At 34.2% G+C, this 19,986-nt stretch overlaps 1 protein-coding gene across 1 annotated transcript in view; it reads right to left on the reverse strand.

Annotated features, from left to right (window-relative positions):
• Positions 1 to 18,512, reverse strand: part of LOC111507523 (uncharacterized) — a 37,907-nt gene extending 19,395 nt beyond the window's left edge. The window contains exons 1-3 of the mRNA XM_023162842.2: positions 18,427 to 18,512; positions 14,446 to 14,572; positions 1,110 to 1,889 (exon numbers count right to left, since the gene is read on the reverse strand). Of these exons, the coding sequence (XP_023018610.2) occupies positions 1,110 to 1,889; positions 14,446 to 14,572; positions 18,427 to 18,443 (924 nt within the window). The 5' untranslated portion in view covers positions 18,444 to 18,512. The remainder of the gene's footprint in view (positions 1 to 1,109; positions 1,890 to 14,445; positions 14,573 to 18,426) is intronic.
• Positions 18,513 to 19,986: the final 1,474 nt, after the last annotated feature.

Raw genomic sequence — 19,986 nt, forward strand, 5'->3', positions numbered from 1 at the left:
GTCGTGATTCGAATACGTTTTCTGCTTCGATGAGTTTGTTGAAGGTTAAATAGGACACCAATACATCTTGACACAATCATGTCACTGGAATTACGAAGGCTGCTTCTCAAAAGCTCGGAACACTGTTCCGAACCGGAAAACTGTACACACCTCAGCAACTCTTCATGCTTTATAAAGCTCAGATCGGACCTTCTTTGTATGGAGCTTCCCATGTATGGAGCTCCGCTCCTAAGTATACCATGAAGTTGCTGGGTTCCACCCAGAATATTGAAGAAAGGTTGGAGATTTGTCTGTCTTTTATAGATACTTTCACGGGAAGTGTTCAAGTGACTTGGCACGTTTTATTCCACCAAGAGCTATACATATCAGAAATACGCGACGGACTGTGACTGTTCATCGTTTTGAGATTTCACTCAGTACACCTTGAACTTCACGTTTAAGAACTCTTCCATATGAAATGAACTTCCTGAGAACATTTTTCCAATTGGATTTAATCTCCAGCGATTCAAATCCAATATGAATCGCTACTTCCGCACAGGCACCGCTCTTAGAGCGCCTCAAGGATTTTTTGTACCGGTATCGAGCTATCGCAACCCTACTAACGACAACCCTCAGAAGTCGTAACTTGTGCTAGCTAAGGACTAATGAGGTCTTACCTTTTAACGTGTGATTCCTAACACGGGTTGGACGATAGCAAGTGAAAATCTAACGTTCAGCCTGCGGCTTTAACCATCGACTCACACATCGGCCGATTGACTGAGTGAACATAGCACCCACGTCGAACCGCCCGGCTACCGACCGAATTGTGAATTGATAAAGTATGAACATTGTATCTAGAAAATGTCTCAGTTCACCCGTGTTTTTTATTTCATTCATCAATTTATGAACAATTTCATATAGATCATTAGTATTATATCATCTATATGAAGCAAAAAATATATTCTGTTGGAATTCATGATCAGAACGTTTAAAACCTATTTCCAACAAAAATTTATTAATCTCATTATTCCAGCACTTTGATGATTCTTTAAAACCATAGAAAATGGATAGTTTTATCAATTTTCATCAACTAACATGTCAGTGTATTCATAGCCTGAATCAATACTCACGTTTTTCAGGATAGGAATAAAATCAATTTGTGATCTGGTAGTAAATTTTGGTATAATAACCGCAACTTTTCTGGGATGATAACTATGTGGAACAAGAATATCCTTGATATGTGGTTCAAGAGATGTCAGACCGTCCTTATCATTTGATAACACTAAATGAATGCTGATATTGCTTTGCTTGAAAGGAATTTCTAAGAATTGGGCTTTGTAGTAGTTGCAACGTCTGTAATTGAAGGTTCCATCGGTGTGCATCAAATCTATTTCCTTCGATTTTGTTGATGATGTATAAAATATACCTTTCTTAGTGCGATGTTCTTCAAAACGGTGTAGCCATTTATCTTTGAAATACAAGGTGTTCACTAGAACAAGTTTTGTACCATCGTTGAGCTGATTGGGACTTATTAAATTAGTTATTTTATTGTTAGTCTGATTGGCAACCCAATTATTGATATTACGAGCAGTTCCTGTGTTATCACCGAAGTCAACATTTTCAGTGCCTGCTTCGTATGGATCTTCACTAATCTTTCTGAAACTATCGAGAATTTTGAATCCCTCCGCTGCGTAGATTCTGTTGGCAGTTCTCAAAGTTAGATGCTCGTTGCTCTGATCAAGTTTTGATATCAGATCCTTGTATGCGTTTATCGAATCATCTGTTTCTGATATGCCGTGCTGAAGTTCGGTTTTGGTTTCTCCTTTTGCACCATGACCTAGAAGGGACAATATGATCTTTGCCGATATACCACTGATGAGGAGATTTTCTTTCACACTTTCTGCTTGTTTCTGAAAAAAAAAAAGAATATAAAAGATTGATGAGAAGAGAAAGAAGAAGGAACTATGAAAATTGAAAAACTTCAATTTCTCATAGTTACTGTCGATTTGTTTGTTGGAGTAGGGGTGTGGAATATGAATTTTTTTCAGTCAACCTTTTCTACTCATACCATACCATACTTTCTACTCATACCAAGAAAACATATTATAGGTAATAGAAGTTTGATAGGCAGAACTGAAACCTCTGGCATAAAATGAATCTAAAGAGAACACTGTTTCCACGCCAGAACAAAAACAATGTCGCTAACTGAATTAGCATCATCAGTACATGATAAAAACAAAATTTTACACCTATTTATATATCATCACCTCAAATGAGTTTCACTGAATACATTTATAATTTATAGTAATATCATAATTTTCAATTTATATGTTCTTTACTAACTGTTTTGTTTATTTCTAGAACATCCCGATAATGTTCTGTGAGAAATAGAAAGAAAGTTCTTACCTTCACTGGTCCGTAATTTGTCTTCTCGATTTCTGATGGTGCTGGAAATGGCTTTGGGAAGGAAAGGAGGAATTAGGAAAACACCACTCTTAACCCAATGAATAACGGATCGAAAGCACGCTATACTGACTTCTACTTATGACCATAAAACTATACCGAATTACCGAAAATTCTTTAAACAATATAAACAATATACACCGGACCGACCGACTTCCGACAGTTTTCTTTTCTTGCTACTCTCTCTTGTCGAATTTTCATTCGCAGTTAAACTTCACTGAGAAGCAATGTTGCCAAATAATAAAACAAAAATTCTTCATTCTAATAATAAAGACTAATGCTAGAACATACCCCCCACCCTGAAAAATTGTTTTTCAGCCAACTTGTTATCACCATGAACAAACAGGTGGGAGATACTGAACCGGTACAACAATAAATATCTAACCCATTATAGTAATACCAAACGTAAATTCCCAAAATAACAATTGCATGAAGAATTTCAATTCAATAAAGTAAATAAAACAATATGTGAAATAAAGATATAAGAAAAACTATTTTTTTTATTGAGTAGGTAAAGGACACACCTTAACCACCGGTCTAGAGTAGGTGCCTTTATTAGTCCTTACTGTTACATTACGAATAATTCCATCCTTTCCTGGATGAACATCAGTAATAATAGCTAATGGCCAATGAAGCGGTGGCAAATTATCATTTTTCAAAATAACGGTTGTCCCGACCTTTATATTGGGACATTTTGTATTCCATTTTTCTCTCACTTGTAAAGTAGTGAGATACTCCAAATGCCAACGCTTCCAATAATCTTGAACCATCCTATCTATTAGCTGGAACCGATCAATTCTATTTATATTAATATCTATCAAATTATCTGCAGGTAAACCTTTCAATGGAATTATTGTCAAAAAATGCGAAGGAGTCAATGCCTCAGGTGCTGATGGGTCCGCTGATAAACTACAAAGAGGACGAGAATTTAATAATGCTTCAACTTGTATCAACAAAGTGTTGAATTCCTCAAAGGTTAAAAGTTGCGTGCCTATCACTCTGAAGATATGAGTTTTCGCACATTTAACATGGCTTTCCCACAATCCACCCATGTGTGGAGCCGCCGGAGTATTGAGCTTCCACTCAATACCGTTTATAGCTAATTCTGTTTGAAACGCTTTTTTGTACCGCGCGGAATTGACGAACTCATTAATTTCTCGAAGAACAGTCTTCGCGCCCACGAAATTTGTACCCTGATCAGAATAAATAACACTGCAAGGTCCTCTCCGAGATAAAAATCGTTTCAAAGCCTGCAAAAAACTATCTGTTGATAATGAGCTAACAAGTTCTAAATGAATTGCCTTTACACTCATACACACGAACAGACAGACATAGCCTTTGTATACTTGAGCCCCTCTCCGTCTTCCAAGGGTTATACTGAATGGGCCGAAATAGTCAATACCCGTATGGGAGAAAACTTTAGCTTGATGTAATCTGGATGTCGGCAAATCCGCCATCAGAGGATGTATCGTCTTGGGTTTTAATCTGAAACACTTATTACATGCATGAACTCGTTGTCGAATGACGTTTCTACCTCCCAATATCCAAAATTTTTGCCTCAAAATGGCTTCCATCAAATATGGACCGGTATGAAGATGTATTTTATGATAATAATCTATTAATTTTTCCGTGAAAGGATCCTTACCAGGCAGTATGATAGGATGCCGAGCCGCGAAAGATATGGGAGCATTCTCTAACCTACCCCCCACCATTAGAACTCCGTTTTGAAGAAAGGGGTTCAATTTGCGCAATCTATTCGAAATTCTCTTTCCCAAATTCAAATGTTGGATATCGGATGCAAAATATTTGCCTTGCACGATTCTCACCAAGACCAGTTCCGCTCTATTCATATCACTTGCTGTGATTATTTCTTTCACCGGAAGGAGCTTCACAAAACGAAGCACTCTCACCGTTATCCGCAAAATTGTAATGTATGATGATGACGTCATAATCATCTCGTACAATGGATGCGTTTCCGTGTCCTCCATTGAAACGAGACATTTTATGGAATCGATGTCCTGCCCACAATTCTCAAAACAACTTTTCTCACTAATAGGCCAATCTTTAACCGGCAACTTCATCCAAGTTGGACCCGAAATCCACAAGTAGTTTTCCATCAATTGGGAAGGAGTTGCACCCCTAGATAAAATATCCGCAGGATTCGTTAGCCCTGATATATGACACCATTCAGCATTTGACATATTTTCTTTTATTTGTGCAACCCTGTTGGCGACAAATATATCTTTCAACAGGGTAGAATTTATCCATTGAAGAACTGTCGTAGAATCTGAAAATGCAAATATTTTTGAAATACAAACTTTATTATTGAAAATTTTCAAAACATGCTTGACCAACCGCGATAAAAGAAGAGCTGCCACTAACTCTAGTCTAGGAATTGTAACAATCTTGAAGGGGGAAACCTTGGATTTCGCACATAACAAATTAACAACAATTTCTCCGTTTTCTGTTACTATTCGCACATATACCACAGCTCCATATCCATCCATGCTGGCATCCGCAAAAGCTACTAACATTACTGGAGATGTTCTCAAGGTTCCCATGTAACGCGAAAACTGAATCTCCCCAAGTACCGACCATTCATCTTTCAGATTCAACCACTTCTGGGAAACTTCATAGGGGACTATGTCATCCCAACCTATTTTGAGTTTCCATAGCTCCTTTATCAGAAGTTTCAAATACAAAACGAATGGTGCCACCAATCCTACTGGATCATAACATCGCGCCACTGTGGACAAGATTAAACGTTTAGTACAGCTAGATCCTGGAACTGGAAACTTAAACCTAAAACTATCCATTTCAGGATTCCAGAACATTCCTAATATTTTTGTTTCTGTCTTAAAAAGCACAGGCTGCGATAACCTCTTTTCAAAGGGAATTTTCTCCAACAATTCCAACGAACTCGAAGACCACTTTGTCAAATCGAACTTTCCTTCTGCAAACATTGCTACCGATTCTGAATATAACCGCTGAGCTTCCTCTTCCGAAGATACACTACACACCAAATCGTCCATGTATAGATCCGTCGATACCACTTCTGCTGCTAATGGATATTTATAACCTTCCTCTTTTATCAACTGTTTGACTGTACGCAGAGCCAAATAAGGACTTGTCTTGACCCCAAATGCCAACCTATTGAACTCGTACACTTGAACTGGTTCATCTGGACTGAAACGCCAAAGAAGTCTCTGAAATCGCCAATGATAGTTCACTAGTTTGATCTGGTGGTATATTCTACGAATGTCTGCAGTGACAGCAATCCTAAAAAGTCTAAAATTCAACAACAAAGAAAAAATATCCGTCTGCAATTTTGGGCCTCCATATAGAATATCATTCAAAGAAATATCACTATCGGAGGATGCACTAGCATCCAGCACTATTCGAATTGGAGTGCTGGAACTATCAGGTTTGAAAATAGCATGATGAGGAATGTAGTACGTTGTATCGGCTGCTTTCAAATATTCATCCTTAACCCAATGCACATGACCTTGTTCAATGGATTCTCTCATAATATCATTGTAACCTGAACGCAATTCCGGAAATTTTGTCAATCTTCTTTCTAAGGAATACAATCGTGTCATAGCGCCAGTTTTAGAATCACCCAGTGTACTAGGTGAATTCTTAAATGGAAGAGCTACCGTAAATCTCCCTTCTGAATCTCTGTTGAAAGTACTAGTGTACATTTTATCGCATTCTAATTCCTCAGCATCCGGTAAAGTGTTTTTTGGAACTTGTTCAATTTCCCAAAATTTTGTCATAAGTTCATTCAGAGATGATTCTTCTTTCAAATTGAAAAATACCCTCGAGTCTGAGACCAAGTTTAATATCGGAACTTTTCCCATTATAACATACCCAAAAACAGTCTGTACCGCCACTGGTGACCCCGCTGAAGGAGCATAACTCTTGTTCCCTATCACTGTTGCAAAGAGTTCCGCACCTATGATACCGTCAATTTCTGTCGGCTCATCAAATTTATTATCAGCTAGTTGAATATCTCCAAAACTACCCAAAAAACTCCGTTCAATTTTTACTCTTGGAAGTCTATCAGAAATTTTATCAACTAAAAGCGCCTGCATGAAATATTTCTTCGATGAATCATAACGAGACGCCACGATGAGGTCTGTGATGCCTCTTACCGAATATGTATTAGAACCAATTCCTTGTACCGAAACAGAACAACGAGATATTTTCAATCCCAATTTTTTTGAACATTTCTGAGTGATGAGATGAACCTGACTGCCGCTATCCAATAAAAATCTAGCCGTTTGACCTTGACCTGAAACGTTCAGAACGTTTACTACCACCGTTGATAACAATACTGTATTATTACGATTCTTTATCGCCGTTCCACAAAAATTTTCCGATGTAGTATTCGTATTCGAGGCGTCACTACTAGCATTAACTTCACTTGGTACAGCCCCGTGTACCCCTTGGTCATGTTGTACACCGGCCAAAGGTCTCCCTAAATGCAATAAATAATGATGTTTCTTGGTACATTCCGAACAAACCCGATCAGTCGGACAAGATCTTACACCATGATTTGGAGACAAGCAATTGTAACACCAATTATTATCTCGAACCAATGTATAACGTTTACATGGAGTCAACCGCTTGAATTTTTCACATCTACTCAAAAAATGCCTACCCTTATGACAAAACATACAAGTGTTTGTCTTTTCTTTATTATCCGATCTGTTGTCTTGAGTGACACAGAAAGATTTATTTGTTGAACGCGATCTCGTATCAACACAATTCCCCCTACCAGTTGTAGCATTTCGGTTCAAATTGAGTATTTTAACTTGCTGTTTAACAAATTTTATTACATCTTCATAAGCTGGTATACCCTTACCACGAACAGACATTTCGAAAGATTTAACCGTTTCCGAATCCAGTTTTGCAAGTGCCTGATGCACCAAAATAAAATCTGCCAAATCCTTCATCTTAAGGTTTTTCAAGGCTTGTACCGCACAATCGAATTTTTCCAAAAATGATTCAAGATTTTTTGCTGATTCCCCCTGTATATGCTTGAATCCCAAAATCTGATCCAAGTAACTAGTCGCTAATGAACGTTCATCTTGATATTTGTCAACAAGAGATTTCCAAATAATATCATAATTGTCCCCAGTAGGAGCCAATCCCGTGCAAACACTCAACGCAGAGCCCTTCAAACGGCCCACTAAATAATTGACTTTATCAACATTCGTCAGCAATTCATTATCGTGTATTAAACTTTTGAAAATTGAGTAAAACGTTTCCCACTCTCGAATATGACCAGAAAATTCAGGAAGTTCAATTTTTGGAAGTGAAGGAAGATTTCTCGCAAAACTGGTGTTTCCCAGAAGACCCGAATCACCCTGAGAAGCACTAGAATGGTGTGAAGTTGACGCCGCCGCACTGCTTTGTGAAGCATTCGTCTGCTGTTCTTCTCTCTCTAATTTTGCAGCCGCAATATGAATATAACAACACATTTCATCAATTGTTTGAATAATTGCATAATTTGGTGTGAATGCATCATCAACATCAAAACTAACCTCCATGATATGGTCAATAACCTTGATCAAATCCGCTTTTGTCGAATCCATCGACTTATATAGGGTTGAAAACCTAGATTTTTCCGCTTCATTTTTCATTGATTTGGATAAATCCAAAAGGTTTTGCAATATTGAAAATAATGACTCTTTTTTAGCCGTGAGCATTTTCAACTGTCTTTCCGCTGCAGTAACTCCCATTCCGAATATTAAAACAATCTTTTAAATTATTGTTTTTATCTGAGAAACAATTTCACAAGGTTCAAGTTATGAAATAGGTTTTGAAGAGCTTCTATTACTTTTCAGTACTTTGGCAACACCGCCTCCCTAAACCCGTAAAGGTGCGGACTAGCAGCAAAAAAAACTGTTACTGTAAAAAAAACCGACACACTGCCTGTGGAATAAAAAAACTCCCTAGAAAGATTATTGAAAATGAGGTAAAATGAATAAACAATAATTTTATTTTATTTTGTCCGTAGAACGCCGTTTGAATGTAGGTTTACGAATCACAATATTGTAGGTAACCGAAACTTACAAAATTCAGTGAAACCGATTGAAACAAACTACGAACTATTTGAAATTTCACACAATCCGGCTCGAAGGACCAAAAAAAATGTTCTGTTTATTTCTAGAACATCCCGATAATGTTCTGTGAGAAATAGAAAGAAAGTTCTTACCTTCACTGGTCCGTAATTTGTCTTCTCGATTTCTGATGGTGCTGGAAATGGCTTTGGGAAGGAAAGGAGGAATTAGGAAAACACCACTCTTAACCCAATGAATAACGGATCGAAAGCACGCTATACTGACTTCTACTTATGACCATAAAACTATACCGAATTACCGAAAATTCTTTAAACAATATAAACAATATACACCGGACCGACCGACTTCCGACAGTTTTCTTTTCTTGCTACTCTCTCTTGTCGAATTTTCATTCGCAGTTAAACTTCACTGAGAAGCAATGTTGCCAAATAATAAAACAAAAATTCTTCATTCTAATAATAAAGACTAATGCTAGAACACTAACTTTAGTTATATTTACCTGGTAATAATTTCGTAAGAGAGTGAGCAACAGTCTTTGAAGATGATTGTGGATACTAACAATCGAAACGTCGTCAAGTAATTTGGCTTGGAATCTCTTTACTTTCATTTTTTTGTCCAATTGTTCTATTTTTCCTTGTGTTTTATTTCATTCCATTTCAGGTTTTTTGCTCAATATAGTTGTTATTTTCAACTATTCATTTTAAATGTGTAGGTAAGTTATGAGTTTTTGGCAGTAATGTCAGGTAAGATACTTGCAAACTCCTTACCAAAGTCATGGTGCTCAAATTTTTACATTTCTTGAGTGTAGTTTTTATTTCTAAAACCATCTTAGACAACGGGTTCTTTCATATTCTGTTATAAGAAATATTCTTTTCACCTATTAATTCTATCATGATAGCCAAATTCAACGACGTTAATAACGGGTTGTTTGGAATGGAATCTTTATCATTATTCGTAGATTTCATTTCACATTTTTTTATTTCATCACTTTCAAAGGCGTCTAAAAGCCTGCTGTCATATATCAGCCTGAATAAATCATTCTTCACTTACTTTGTGGCTTTGTGGCTAGGAATAAATATTTGGTTCCATGTCACCGGGATTCGGTTTGGTATCAAACAAAACACACCAGGAGTACTAGGGGTTTCACCTCGGAAAGAGAGATAGTTATGAACTTCATTTTGACACCCTAAACTTAACTGAAAACCTACTTTCCTTTAGGTGTTCGCGACTACAAATATTCCAAGGTCAAAAGTAAAAAAAATTAGTTTTAACACATCCACTGCAAATATCTCGTTTACTACGGATTTTACGCTATGTGTATTCATTATGAATATTAAATTTTGTACAACTTTTGTAACAACATTTTCTATATCATGAATCAGAGTTTAACTATTTAGAACAGAAGTTCCCAAACTTTTTTTGTCATAGATCAATTTCAAAATTTTGTTGGTTCCGGTGGACCCCCTGCAGCTACATTTCTACCATATTCCCAAAAGTCGGCAAAAATGTGAAGACTAGATCTAACTATGGAAATTCCAACCACGAATTAACATTTTTTGTGAGAATTGATTGATTAAATAATTAACTGATTGTGCTGTGAGTGGATGTCAAAAAAGTGAAGTTAGTCAATCAAACTTTACTTTTTTGACATCTACTCACAGCATATAACACCAATCAATTCTCACTTATTTCATTTAAATAAAAAAAAAAATTGTATATTTTCTTGTGTTGTTCATTCAAATATATAATTATTACACTATTACTCAGTCGTAATGTAATCAAAATCAAACATCAATAACTTGTACACTACATTGACAATCACAAAATAGTTATAATTTTATTGGGAAGGATGTACGTGACATCTTATTCTGCCTCTTTCTTAACACGCTTTTATTAGCTCACCTGTATGTATGTATGAATGTTTGTTTGTTTGTTTGTAACTCTCCTTTTCATTTCATATTTATTTCCGTTTGAATACTGATTCCGTTTGAATACTGATTGATCTATTCGCGGGCAGATGGCGCTGTACGTAACGTTCTCGATATAATTCGAACCCACTTTACAGGTATTTCTTCATTTGAAAAAAGTATTTTTTCATCAATACGTGTGCCTGCTGCCTTATTTTTAACCCTCCTTAGCGCGCCTGCTGCATTCCTTGGGCTTGGTAGCTGATTTTCAGGCTCCCTCCCCGGGATCGAAAAATATCGATGGTCATTTTTCTAAACAATATACGGCTAATTGATCCCAAAGTTTAGATAAAATAAATATAATTTAAAAAGACTAAAAAACACGCTTTTATAGCATACGAAACTGAGAAATGAAAAACAAATATAGTTTGAAAATACTAAAAACCATATATATATATATATATATATATATATATATATATATATATATAACAGAATAATTAGTGACTGGATTAACTATAAATCGATTTAATTCGTGAAGTTGCAGTCAATAGCTGGGCTGTTACAAAGAAAACTCTTTGTTATATGTCAAGCTTTCGGTATATTTCACACCTTCGTCAGGACAACTACAATAATAAGATTATATATCTTGTAAAAAATATATAAATATGAAGAACTTACTAACGTGAGAATAAAATATCAGATAGAAAAACATTAATAAATGACAGTTAATAAAAATTTTGGCTGACAATGTCAAGTGGGAAAATTCTGAATGATACTCGAATTACTAGATTTTTTATTTTCTCTATCATATTTCAGTAGGTACGTGTAAATTTTGCTGAGACTATCAATATCAGTTCGTTTATTCATTGAATGTTCTTCGTTATTAATATGTATCATTTCCAAAAATATTCTTTTCGTTGTATTGGTTTCTCTATCTAAAATATTTGGATTTTCAAAATTCATTTTATGATCCTCCGAATTAACATGTTCTGTTAATGCACAAGAATTAACATTTCGTCTACAGTCGCTCTTATGGGAAGTGATGCGACTACTTAGAGGTCTAGAGGTTTGTCCTATATATGTTTTAGAACAATCCATACAAGAAATTTTGTATACTAAATTGGATTTTTGTTTATTTGAAATTGGAGCTTTTACTTTACTGTATAATTTAGATATAGAAGTGACATTTGTTTTAGATATTTTGAGGTTATTATTTCGGAATACATTAATTAATTAATTAACGAAATGTTAATTCTTGTGCATTCACAGAACATGTTAATTCGGAGGATCATAAAATGAATTTTGAAAATCCAAATATTTTAGATAGAGAAACCAATACAACGAAAAGAATATTTTTGGAAATGATACATATTAATAACGAAGAACATTCAATGAATAAACGAACTGATATTGATAGTCTCAGCAAAATTTACACGTACCTACTGAAATATGATAAAGAAAATAAAAAATCTATATATATATATATATATATATATATATATATATATATATATATATATATATATATATATATATATATATATAGGTGAATATATATAGGTGAATATTCATTCACCTATTTGATTTAATCCCAGTCAAGAGGAATCTTATTTGAATTGAAGGGATTATATTTTAAGGTGAATAGGTGAATGATTGTCATTACGATGTCATCGATGACATAAGCAGATCAAGCTTATTCTGTGACTTTAAAAATCGTAATTCATGAATGAATTGTGTGTATTTTCCATAATGTTATTCAATGTGGTACTGAAGAGCCTTAGGGCAAGTGTCTTAAGGCGAAACATCGATGTATACCAGTGAGGATGACAGTGTTCCATGTAAGTGCAATTTGTTACCATTCATTTGAAGTAGAACTCATGTGAATAATATCTGATTTTTATTCCAGAACGAATGTTCGAAATACAAACTGAGTAGAGAAAAGTATCTTCTGTATAATTCAGTGTTCATATAGAAGTATTTGTTTCGAAAGCATTTTTTTATTTCGTGTAATTCAATGTGTATATGAAAGTAGCTGTTTCAGGAGGACTTTCTTTCAGTTTGTGTCTGAAAGTTACTTCTTTGCATGATCTACACATCCATGTATAGAGTTACTTATTTTCAAATTGATTACTTTCTTCCTTCCTTTGGAAAATTCCCTCATCCTTTTTTTTGTATCAAGATGGAGTAGTAGAAAGCCAAAAACGTGTTTTTTAGTATATGTATTTATTAAAAGGTTTGTAACACTGAAACGTTTTTTGACAAGATTTCACCTTTCAAGCTCCTTATTAGTTCTAAGTTTGAGTAGCTACTCTTGTAATATTATATTCTCGGCACGTTTGTCTGAACATGGAATTTGCAAGTTTTCACTACGTCGCTGAGCTTCTCAAAATATCATCTGTCTACATTCATAGGTGAAGTCAAGCTAACATTTTACTTCCTCACTATAGAAATCAGATAAATTTTCATGGACCCCCGCTCACGAATTGTGAATCCCTATTTTTGGTCACGACAACGTAGATCCCCGTCGAGACTCTCTGGAGGTCCATCTGGACCACTTTGGGAATCACTGATTCAGAGTATCATTCGAGGTCAACCTGTAGTTCCGAATAAAAACACGCCGTATAAAACTATTGATAAATATTTAATTTTGAATAATTTGCATTTTTCATCAAATATTACATTATAATTAATAATTCTTCTCAATAATTCAGTATGTATTAATTTAATAACAGTTACCTACTCATGTAATTATAAAGTTATTGAAGGAACCCATTTTGTGCATTTAGAAACTTGAGTATCTATCAACTTAACCATGCCACACAGCCCCTTACAGCTCTGAGGAATGATTCTCTACAGACCCCTACGACTCCAAAGAATGATTCTCCACAGCTCCCTACGACTGAGAGGAATATATCTGATAGACCAGAGCTTCGGAAAGGATACACCGAAATATGTCCTGTGAGGTCCAATAAAATTATTGGATCCCATTTTTTAATTCTAATCTTATTTGTACTAATTATTTTTTAACTGAATAAAAAGAAGAGAATCAATTTTTCAATTATCGTTTTCATTGATAAATACTATTTCATGCATTTATGAACGTTGAAATTAAAAAAATTGAATAATAATAAGAACTACAAGTCCCAATTTCAATATTTTCTTCTTCGTCATCGTCTTCCAGTCTCTGTAAAATTTCAAATTCATCTATCGTTGAAGACGAGGAAGTACCGTCTTCATAGGTATCACTCTGACTTAAAACATTCAAACAAGCTTGCCCATTACATTGGCCACTGGCTGAATAGCACTGCAACTCTTCTTTCCTGCATCCATATTGCAAATCACAACCATTCGTGCAGTTGCAGAATATTGTATTGATATTGTATTAATATTGTATAATAATATTGGATTCATTGTCACAACAAGTTCCAGGAATTCATCAGGCATTATCTAAATCATGCCTTAAGCAAGTCTAAACTTGATAATAAACTCTGTTAATAAAATAGGTAATAAAAATGCAAATTACTTAGAATTATATATTCATCAATAATTTTGAAACTTTATATGGCGTGTTTTTAATCGGGACAACAGATTTACCCCGAATGATACTCTATCTCGAAAATACTTTAAGGTATAAAAAAAGGTCGAATAAAAGTTGTAGAGAATTCAATCCTCTTCAATATTTATAATGAATACAAATAGCGTAAAAGCCATAGGAAACGAGATATTTGCAATAAATATATAAAAATCGGTTTTTTGACATTTGCCCTTGGAATATACGTAGTCACGGACATCCTAGGTTTTGAGACACGTTCCAGGGTGCCAAAATGAAAGTTTATACAACTTTATAGCCCACTATTTCTGATTTCCAGATACTTGGCCTCATTTGACTAATATTCCTGGAGTGAAAGAATAACAAGAAACTTGACAAATAATGCAACAAAATGGGTAACACAATTGGACAGAGGCCCAGTAGATATCTGAAAAATATTTGAAAAAATATTTACCTTATACACATTCGAAGTGAATTCGAGATTACCAGCGACCAACTTTTTGAGAGCCTCGTTATCAGCTGCAGATACAACAACGAACGTGATGGTTAAAAGGGTCAACGGAATTCGAATCATGCTCACTCTGTATGGAATAAAAGATTTCAATTAGTTTTTGTTAGATAAATAACAAATTTGAGTTGAAACTGAAATTGATTGTCCTGAAAAAATATCATTAATTAATAATTATTATTGATTATTGAAATACAAAAATTATAAGCTTCATTTGTCCCGAAATTCACAATAAACTTGAGTTCATTATCTAAAATTTTAATATAAAATGGTATAGTTATACTGGGCTTTTGCTTTGTTCTAACAAATATCTCGTACTCGAGTAAGTAAACCAGGTAGTCTAACATATGTGGAGAGTGCTGTATTTCGATGCGTAGTTTGCTGTGAGAGGATTTCAAGTGGTGGTAATCTGGGCGCAAAACACCCTCATTACCTGCATGCATTACCAATATTACCTCATTACCTGCATGCATAAAAGAATATGTTCAGGATTATGGAGCTCCCTAATTGTTGGTGTCTACTTTATGTTTCGCAAATTTATTCATTTCATTTATTTATTTATTTATTCAAAACATCCAGCAGGCCAAACAGCCCATTTACAGGTGTATACAATTAGAAATATAATAAGTATACATATAGTAAGATTAATTTTGAATAAACGAAGAATTTCTTTTTTGAATTGTTTGAACGATAGAAATAATATATCTACACTAGGAACATTATTAACACTTCTAGATATAGTAGTTATGGGAGAATGAAAATGATGCAGTGTATTGAAAACTGGAATATGAAATGTGCTACAGAATCTGGATGAAATACTAGGTACACTGAATAGCATTTGAGATAATAGAGGCGAGCAATCTATCTGTCCATGTATTATTTTATATGCAAAACACATATCTCGACTGTGCCTGCATTTTTTAGAGATATCATTTGGAACTCATCCAAGAATGAGTCATAACTATAAACCCTCTCGGGATAAGCACCATATTGTTTAAAATATGCATACTTCAAAAACATTTTTTGAACATTTTCTAAACTAGATATATGTTTCATGTGGGATGGATTCCAAACGACACTGCAGTACTCTAAATTACTCCTGATCAGTGTAAAGTAAACTGTTTTCAAAGAAACCCAGATTTCTCATTGAAGTTGATATTACATTCTGAAAATGATTGGAAAACGTGAGTTTTTGATCAAACAAAACCCCCAGATCGTTTGATTCCGTGATTCGCGTTAAACTTTCACCATCTAGTACATAGTTGAATGTTACCGGTAATATTTTACATGTGAATGCCATTAGTTCACATTTATTTGTGTTTAAGTACAATTTATTACGAATACACCAATTAGTCAAAGAATTTATGTCCTCCTGCAAAGTTAAACAGTCTGCTTCATCTAGGATTCCACGATATATTTTCATGTCATCTGCAAATAGCAATTTATGAGAAGTGATATCATGGGCAATGTCATTTATAAATAGTATGAATACTACATAGGGGTGTCCCACAAGGGTCCAAGATTAGACCCTTGTGGGACACCCGAACTCGCTACAAAGCAGGAGGATTTTATACCATCACATTCAACATAACTACGTAGGTCGGATAAATATGATTTCAGGAGCAACTGAATATTGAATGATATGCCAAAATTTGACAGTTTCTTTAGCAGCTGTTGATGTGACACTCGATCAAACGCCTTGCTGGAGTCCGTATAGATGACGTCAACTTGACGCTTATCATCAAGTACATCAGAGACAAATCGAGTGAAAATATAGAGATTAGTTTCAGTTCTACGAGCCTTGAAAAAGCCATGTTGAAAAACTGATAGCGAGGAACGGACATGGTTATAAATCATGTCTGATAGTAAAATTTTCAGTATTTTGGAAAAAAACTGATAGTAATGTAATTGGCTTGTAATTTTCAACATTTGTTATCTTTCCAGATTTGAATACAGGGCAAACCTTTGACAATTTCCATATTTTAGGGAAATGGCGATTTTTTATAATGGAGTTATATAATGTCTAGCGGCAACGAAATGCTACTTATTGATGATTAAACTGTCTTTGCTGGAACTCCATCAGGACCACATGATAACTTATTTCTTAGTTTCTTAGTAGTTTCAATAATTTGTTGAATTCTAATTGTTGTTAAATTTAAGTACGGCCTTTATCTGCCAAGTCAGATAAAGACTTGGCAGGTACGTATCATAGTTGACGTCATTGCGAGGCTTATTTTTTTTGAATTTATGTAATTCCAACTTTCAATCAGTTGTTATTCTGGATTTGATAATTTTTCTTACATTTTTCATGCGCCCTAAATAAATGCATTTTCAAAAAGGTAGTGATTTTTTTATTTTATCTGTCTAATTAAATCAATACCAAATTGGGTACGAATTTGATCTAGATTTTGCAAGCGGAGTACATTCAGAAATTATCTTTTGAACAATGTCATGGAAAGTTTCACACATAGTCTACATCGTTATGATTGGATAAAAGTTGAGTCCAATTAATTTCACACAGTAACCGAGAAGACTTTTGTGCATCGACTCTTTTCATGTTATACTGTATAACAGTTGATTGAAATTTTTTATAGCTTACAGCATCGTTGGACAGCTTTACCGGAAGTCCTGGGTGATGGGGATCAATCGGTACTAATGGATCTTCATTATGTTGCACGACACATACAGATTCGGTTGAACATATCACTGAATTCAATAGCCTACCAAAAAATCAACAAATCGCCGAATTAGATTCGTTTGGTAACCGTTGTCGTAGAATTCTTGTAGCTCAGAGAGATTAAAATCACCAATAATAAAGAATTTGTTCTCTTCGAAACAGTTTTCCACGAGTCCAAAGAATTCATTGTAATCTTCAATTGTTGTTTTTGGAGGAATATAAACTGCAGCAATATATATTGGTTTCATATTTTCCGTTGATACTTTGACACAGAGAAAATCAATTGTGTCAATAGGCAAAGTGAGTTCATATATTTCTGCTTTGAATAATATAATGTTCACATCTACTAATAATTCTCCGTTGCTCACTCCATCATGTAACTAGCTCTCTGAGATTACAATTATATTTTGGTCACTTCCTCCTATATGGCCTTGCGTTCAGTTCAGCTTGGTCCAGGAATGTCCAGTTGCACGTAGCTCATTTGTATAACTGATTTTGAAAGTATATTTTTCACTTTTTATGCACAGGCAACCGAATTGGTATACAATAATTCTAACTTAATCCAGGATTTTTACATTTCAAATAGATATTTTCTGGTTTTTCGAACATGATGTATGTTTTTTCATTCAGACCCACATTTCAATATAAAATTATTTTCGATTTTTAAAAATTATAAATTGATTTATTTGGAAAATCATATTTTCGATAAATTTATGAATAAAATAATATTTTACATTACTGGGAAAGAAAGTGGCTTTCTATTTTTCCATCTTGATACAAAACATGTGAGAATCTTCCAAAGAAAGGAAGGAAGTAATTTATTTCAAAAATTAATTCTATACAAGGACGTGCAGTATTGTGACCCAGAGAATAAAAATGGGTTGATTGATGAGTTGACTGAATAACGAATATTTCATTTGAAAACTTACAATTTTCAACAAATCGCATATTCAAAACCAACAAATTACTAGACTACTAATTATCAAAGTCTAAACGATCTTCGAAAAAATTAAAGTTTTAATGATTGATATTATTCATTACATTTTGATTTGAATTATTCGATTTTTATTCAGATCAGTGTTCAATTTATCCACTTTCATATGTATTTCTATATGTCACACCGAAGAAATGACTACCATTCGATAAAAAATTATCTATGCAGTTGAATTATTCAGATTCCTTTGTTTTATGTCAATTTCAATCGTTATCAAAAATGTTTGAACGTTATCAGTTATATATTATTGACTTACCCTTTCTCTATATTCATGTTCAACTATGTACTGTTCTGTGAAAAGCGTTTCTTTTATATCCATAGTTTGAAATGGAATGTGCTATCAACAGTTTTCCTTATTCATTATTCCTACTTGAATATTTCAGTTTCTAGAAAGCATTGGCGTCTATGAAAAACTTAACTTCATCATTTTTGACAAAAAATTCCCCCAAGTGTTGAAGACAACCAATTTTTATATATTCCAGTTTTTCTGATCGATTCTCCTGAAAAGTATTATCCTCTAGCGTCATCTGAATACCACAAGAACCGAAATAGAAATAGAGATAAGTATTCAAATTCCTGCTAAACTTCTAGAAGTTATAGGATTTGGAGAAACTTCATCTGGCAAGGAGTTCCATAAATCGTCTGATGAAACTGATGAAACTATACTGTCAGTCGACAGGTTTATGCATATAAAGTGTGTATAAAGTCTGACCCTCTTGCATATCTTTTTTGTGGGGCGATCTGGTAGAACAGTAAGATCATCAACTCTGCAGTTGGCTTCCATGCATCTCTGGTCGAATTTGAACCAAATGTGAGCTACAATAAACCCTTTAGGGTTTCAGTGAAGAGCCTAATTGATTCACTCACTTTGGATGTAATTCAATCTAACCTAATCTAATTAAAGATCTAATATGAAATAAATTACTCAAACGGAGTCGAGAAACTTCAAAGTGTGTTTCACTTATTATCAGAATTTTCTGGTATGGAAAAGGAGGTCAAACAGCCCAAAACCGGTCTGCAAGTATTTTCCAATAATTAAAAATCGATTCCAGAAGTTGTATCGCCAACAGCAAATGCAAGAATAACTTTAGTGAAGAATCCTGCACCGACATCTCTAGTTGTTTTCTGATAGGTGTCTGTCAGTCTATGGGGCAAGTTGAGAATGGCCGGAACGAATTGTTCTTTCAGATAATTTCACAATAATATAGATTTCAACAAGTAATATATGGCTCAAAATGTCTTTAATGAAATAAGAATGGAAAAGGAGAAATAACTGAATAACATGTGAACTTAGAACCACCAAGGCACTTAACGTTGTAATCAACAGTTAAACCTTTACGAATACCATTTTTGATGAAAAAATTGTATGTGAAGGTTTCTTCGAAGAATACATCATCATGCCTCTTATAAATGAGCTAATGGATTCTGAATCCCACTCCAAAGTAATATGAAAAGTTGAAAATATTAACTTTCGAAGATAAATGGTTCGAATTCCTAACTTGGATCTTCAGAACGTGCATTTGTTGAGAATAACTATTAAAACCAATTGAACCTGAAGCAACCAGATTTTGTAATTATTCTAATAAAATATACGATATAATTATCATTTCTTGAAAGACAAATAGATTTGAAAACATAAACAATATATTGACCAATCATCTTCCAATCATTATTGCAAATTACTACGAAATGCCATTCTCACCTGCCACCAGGAAGAAAGTTCGAGATTATTACGTTTTATTGAAAAAAATAGTACGGTATTTTTCTAAATCCTTCACCTTGTAGGCTGCTAAGATTTATTATCATTTCAAAATCC

This window comes from Leptinotarsa decemlineata, unplaced genomic scaffold (assembly GCF_025532065.1).
Source record: "Leptinotarsa decemlineata unplaced genomic scaffold, Ldec_3_MD MMD2_tig00026363_RagTag_RagTag, whole genome shotgun sequence".
Taxonomy (NCBI): Eukaryota; Metazoa; Arthropoda; class Insecta; order Coleoptera; family Chrysomelidae; genus Leptinotarsa; species Leptinotarsa decemlineata.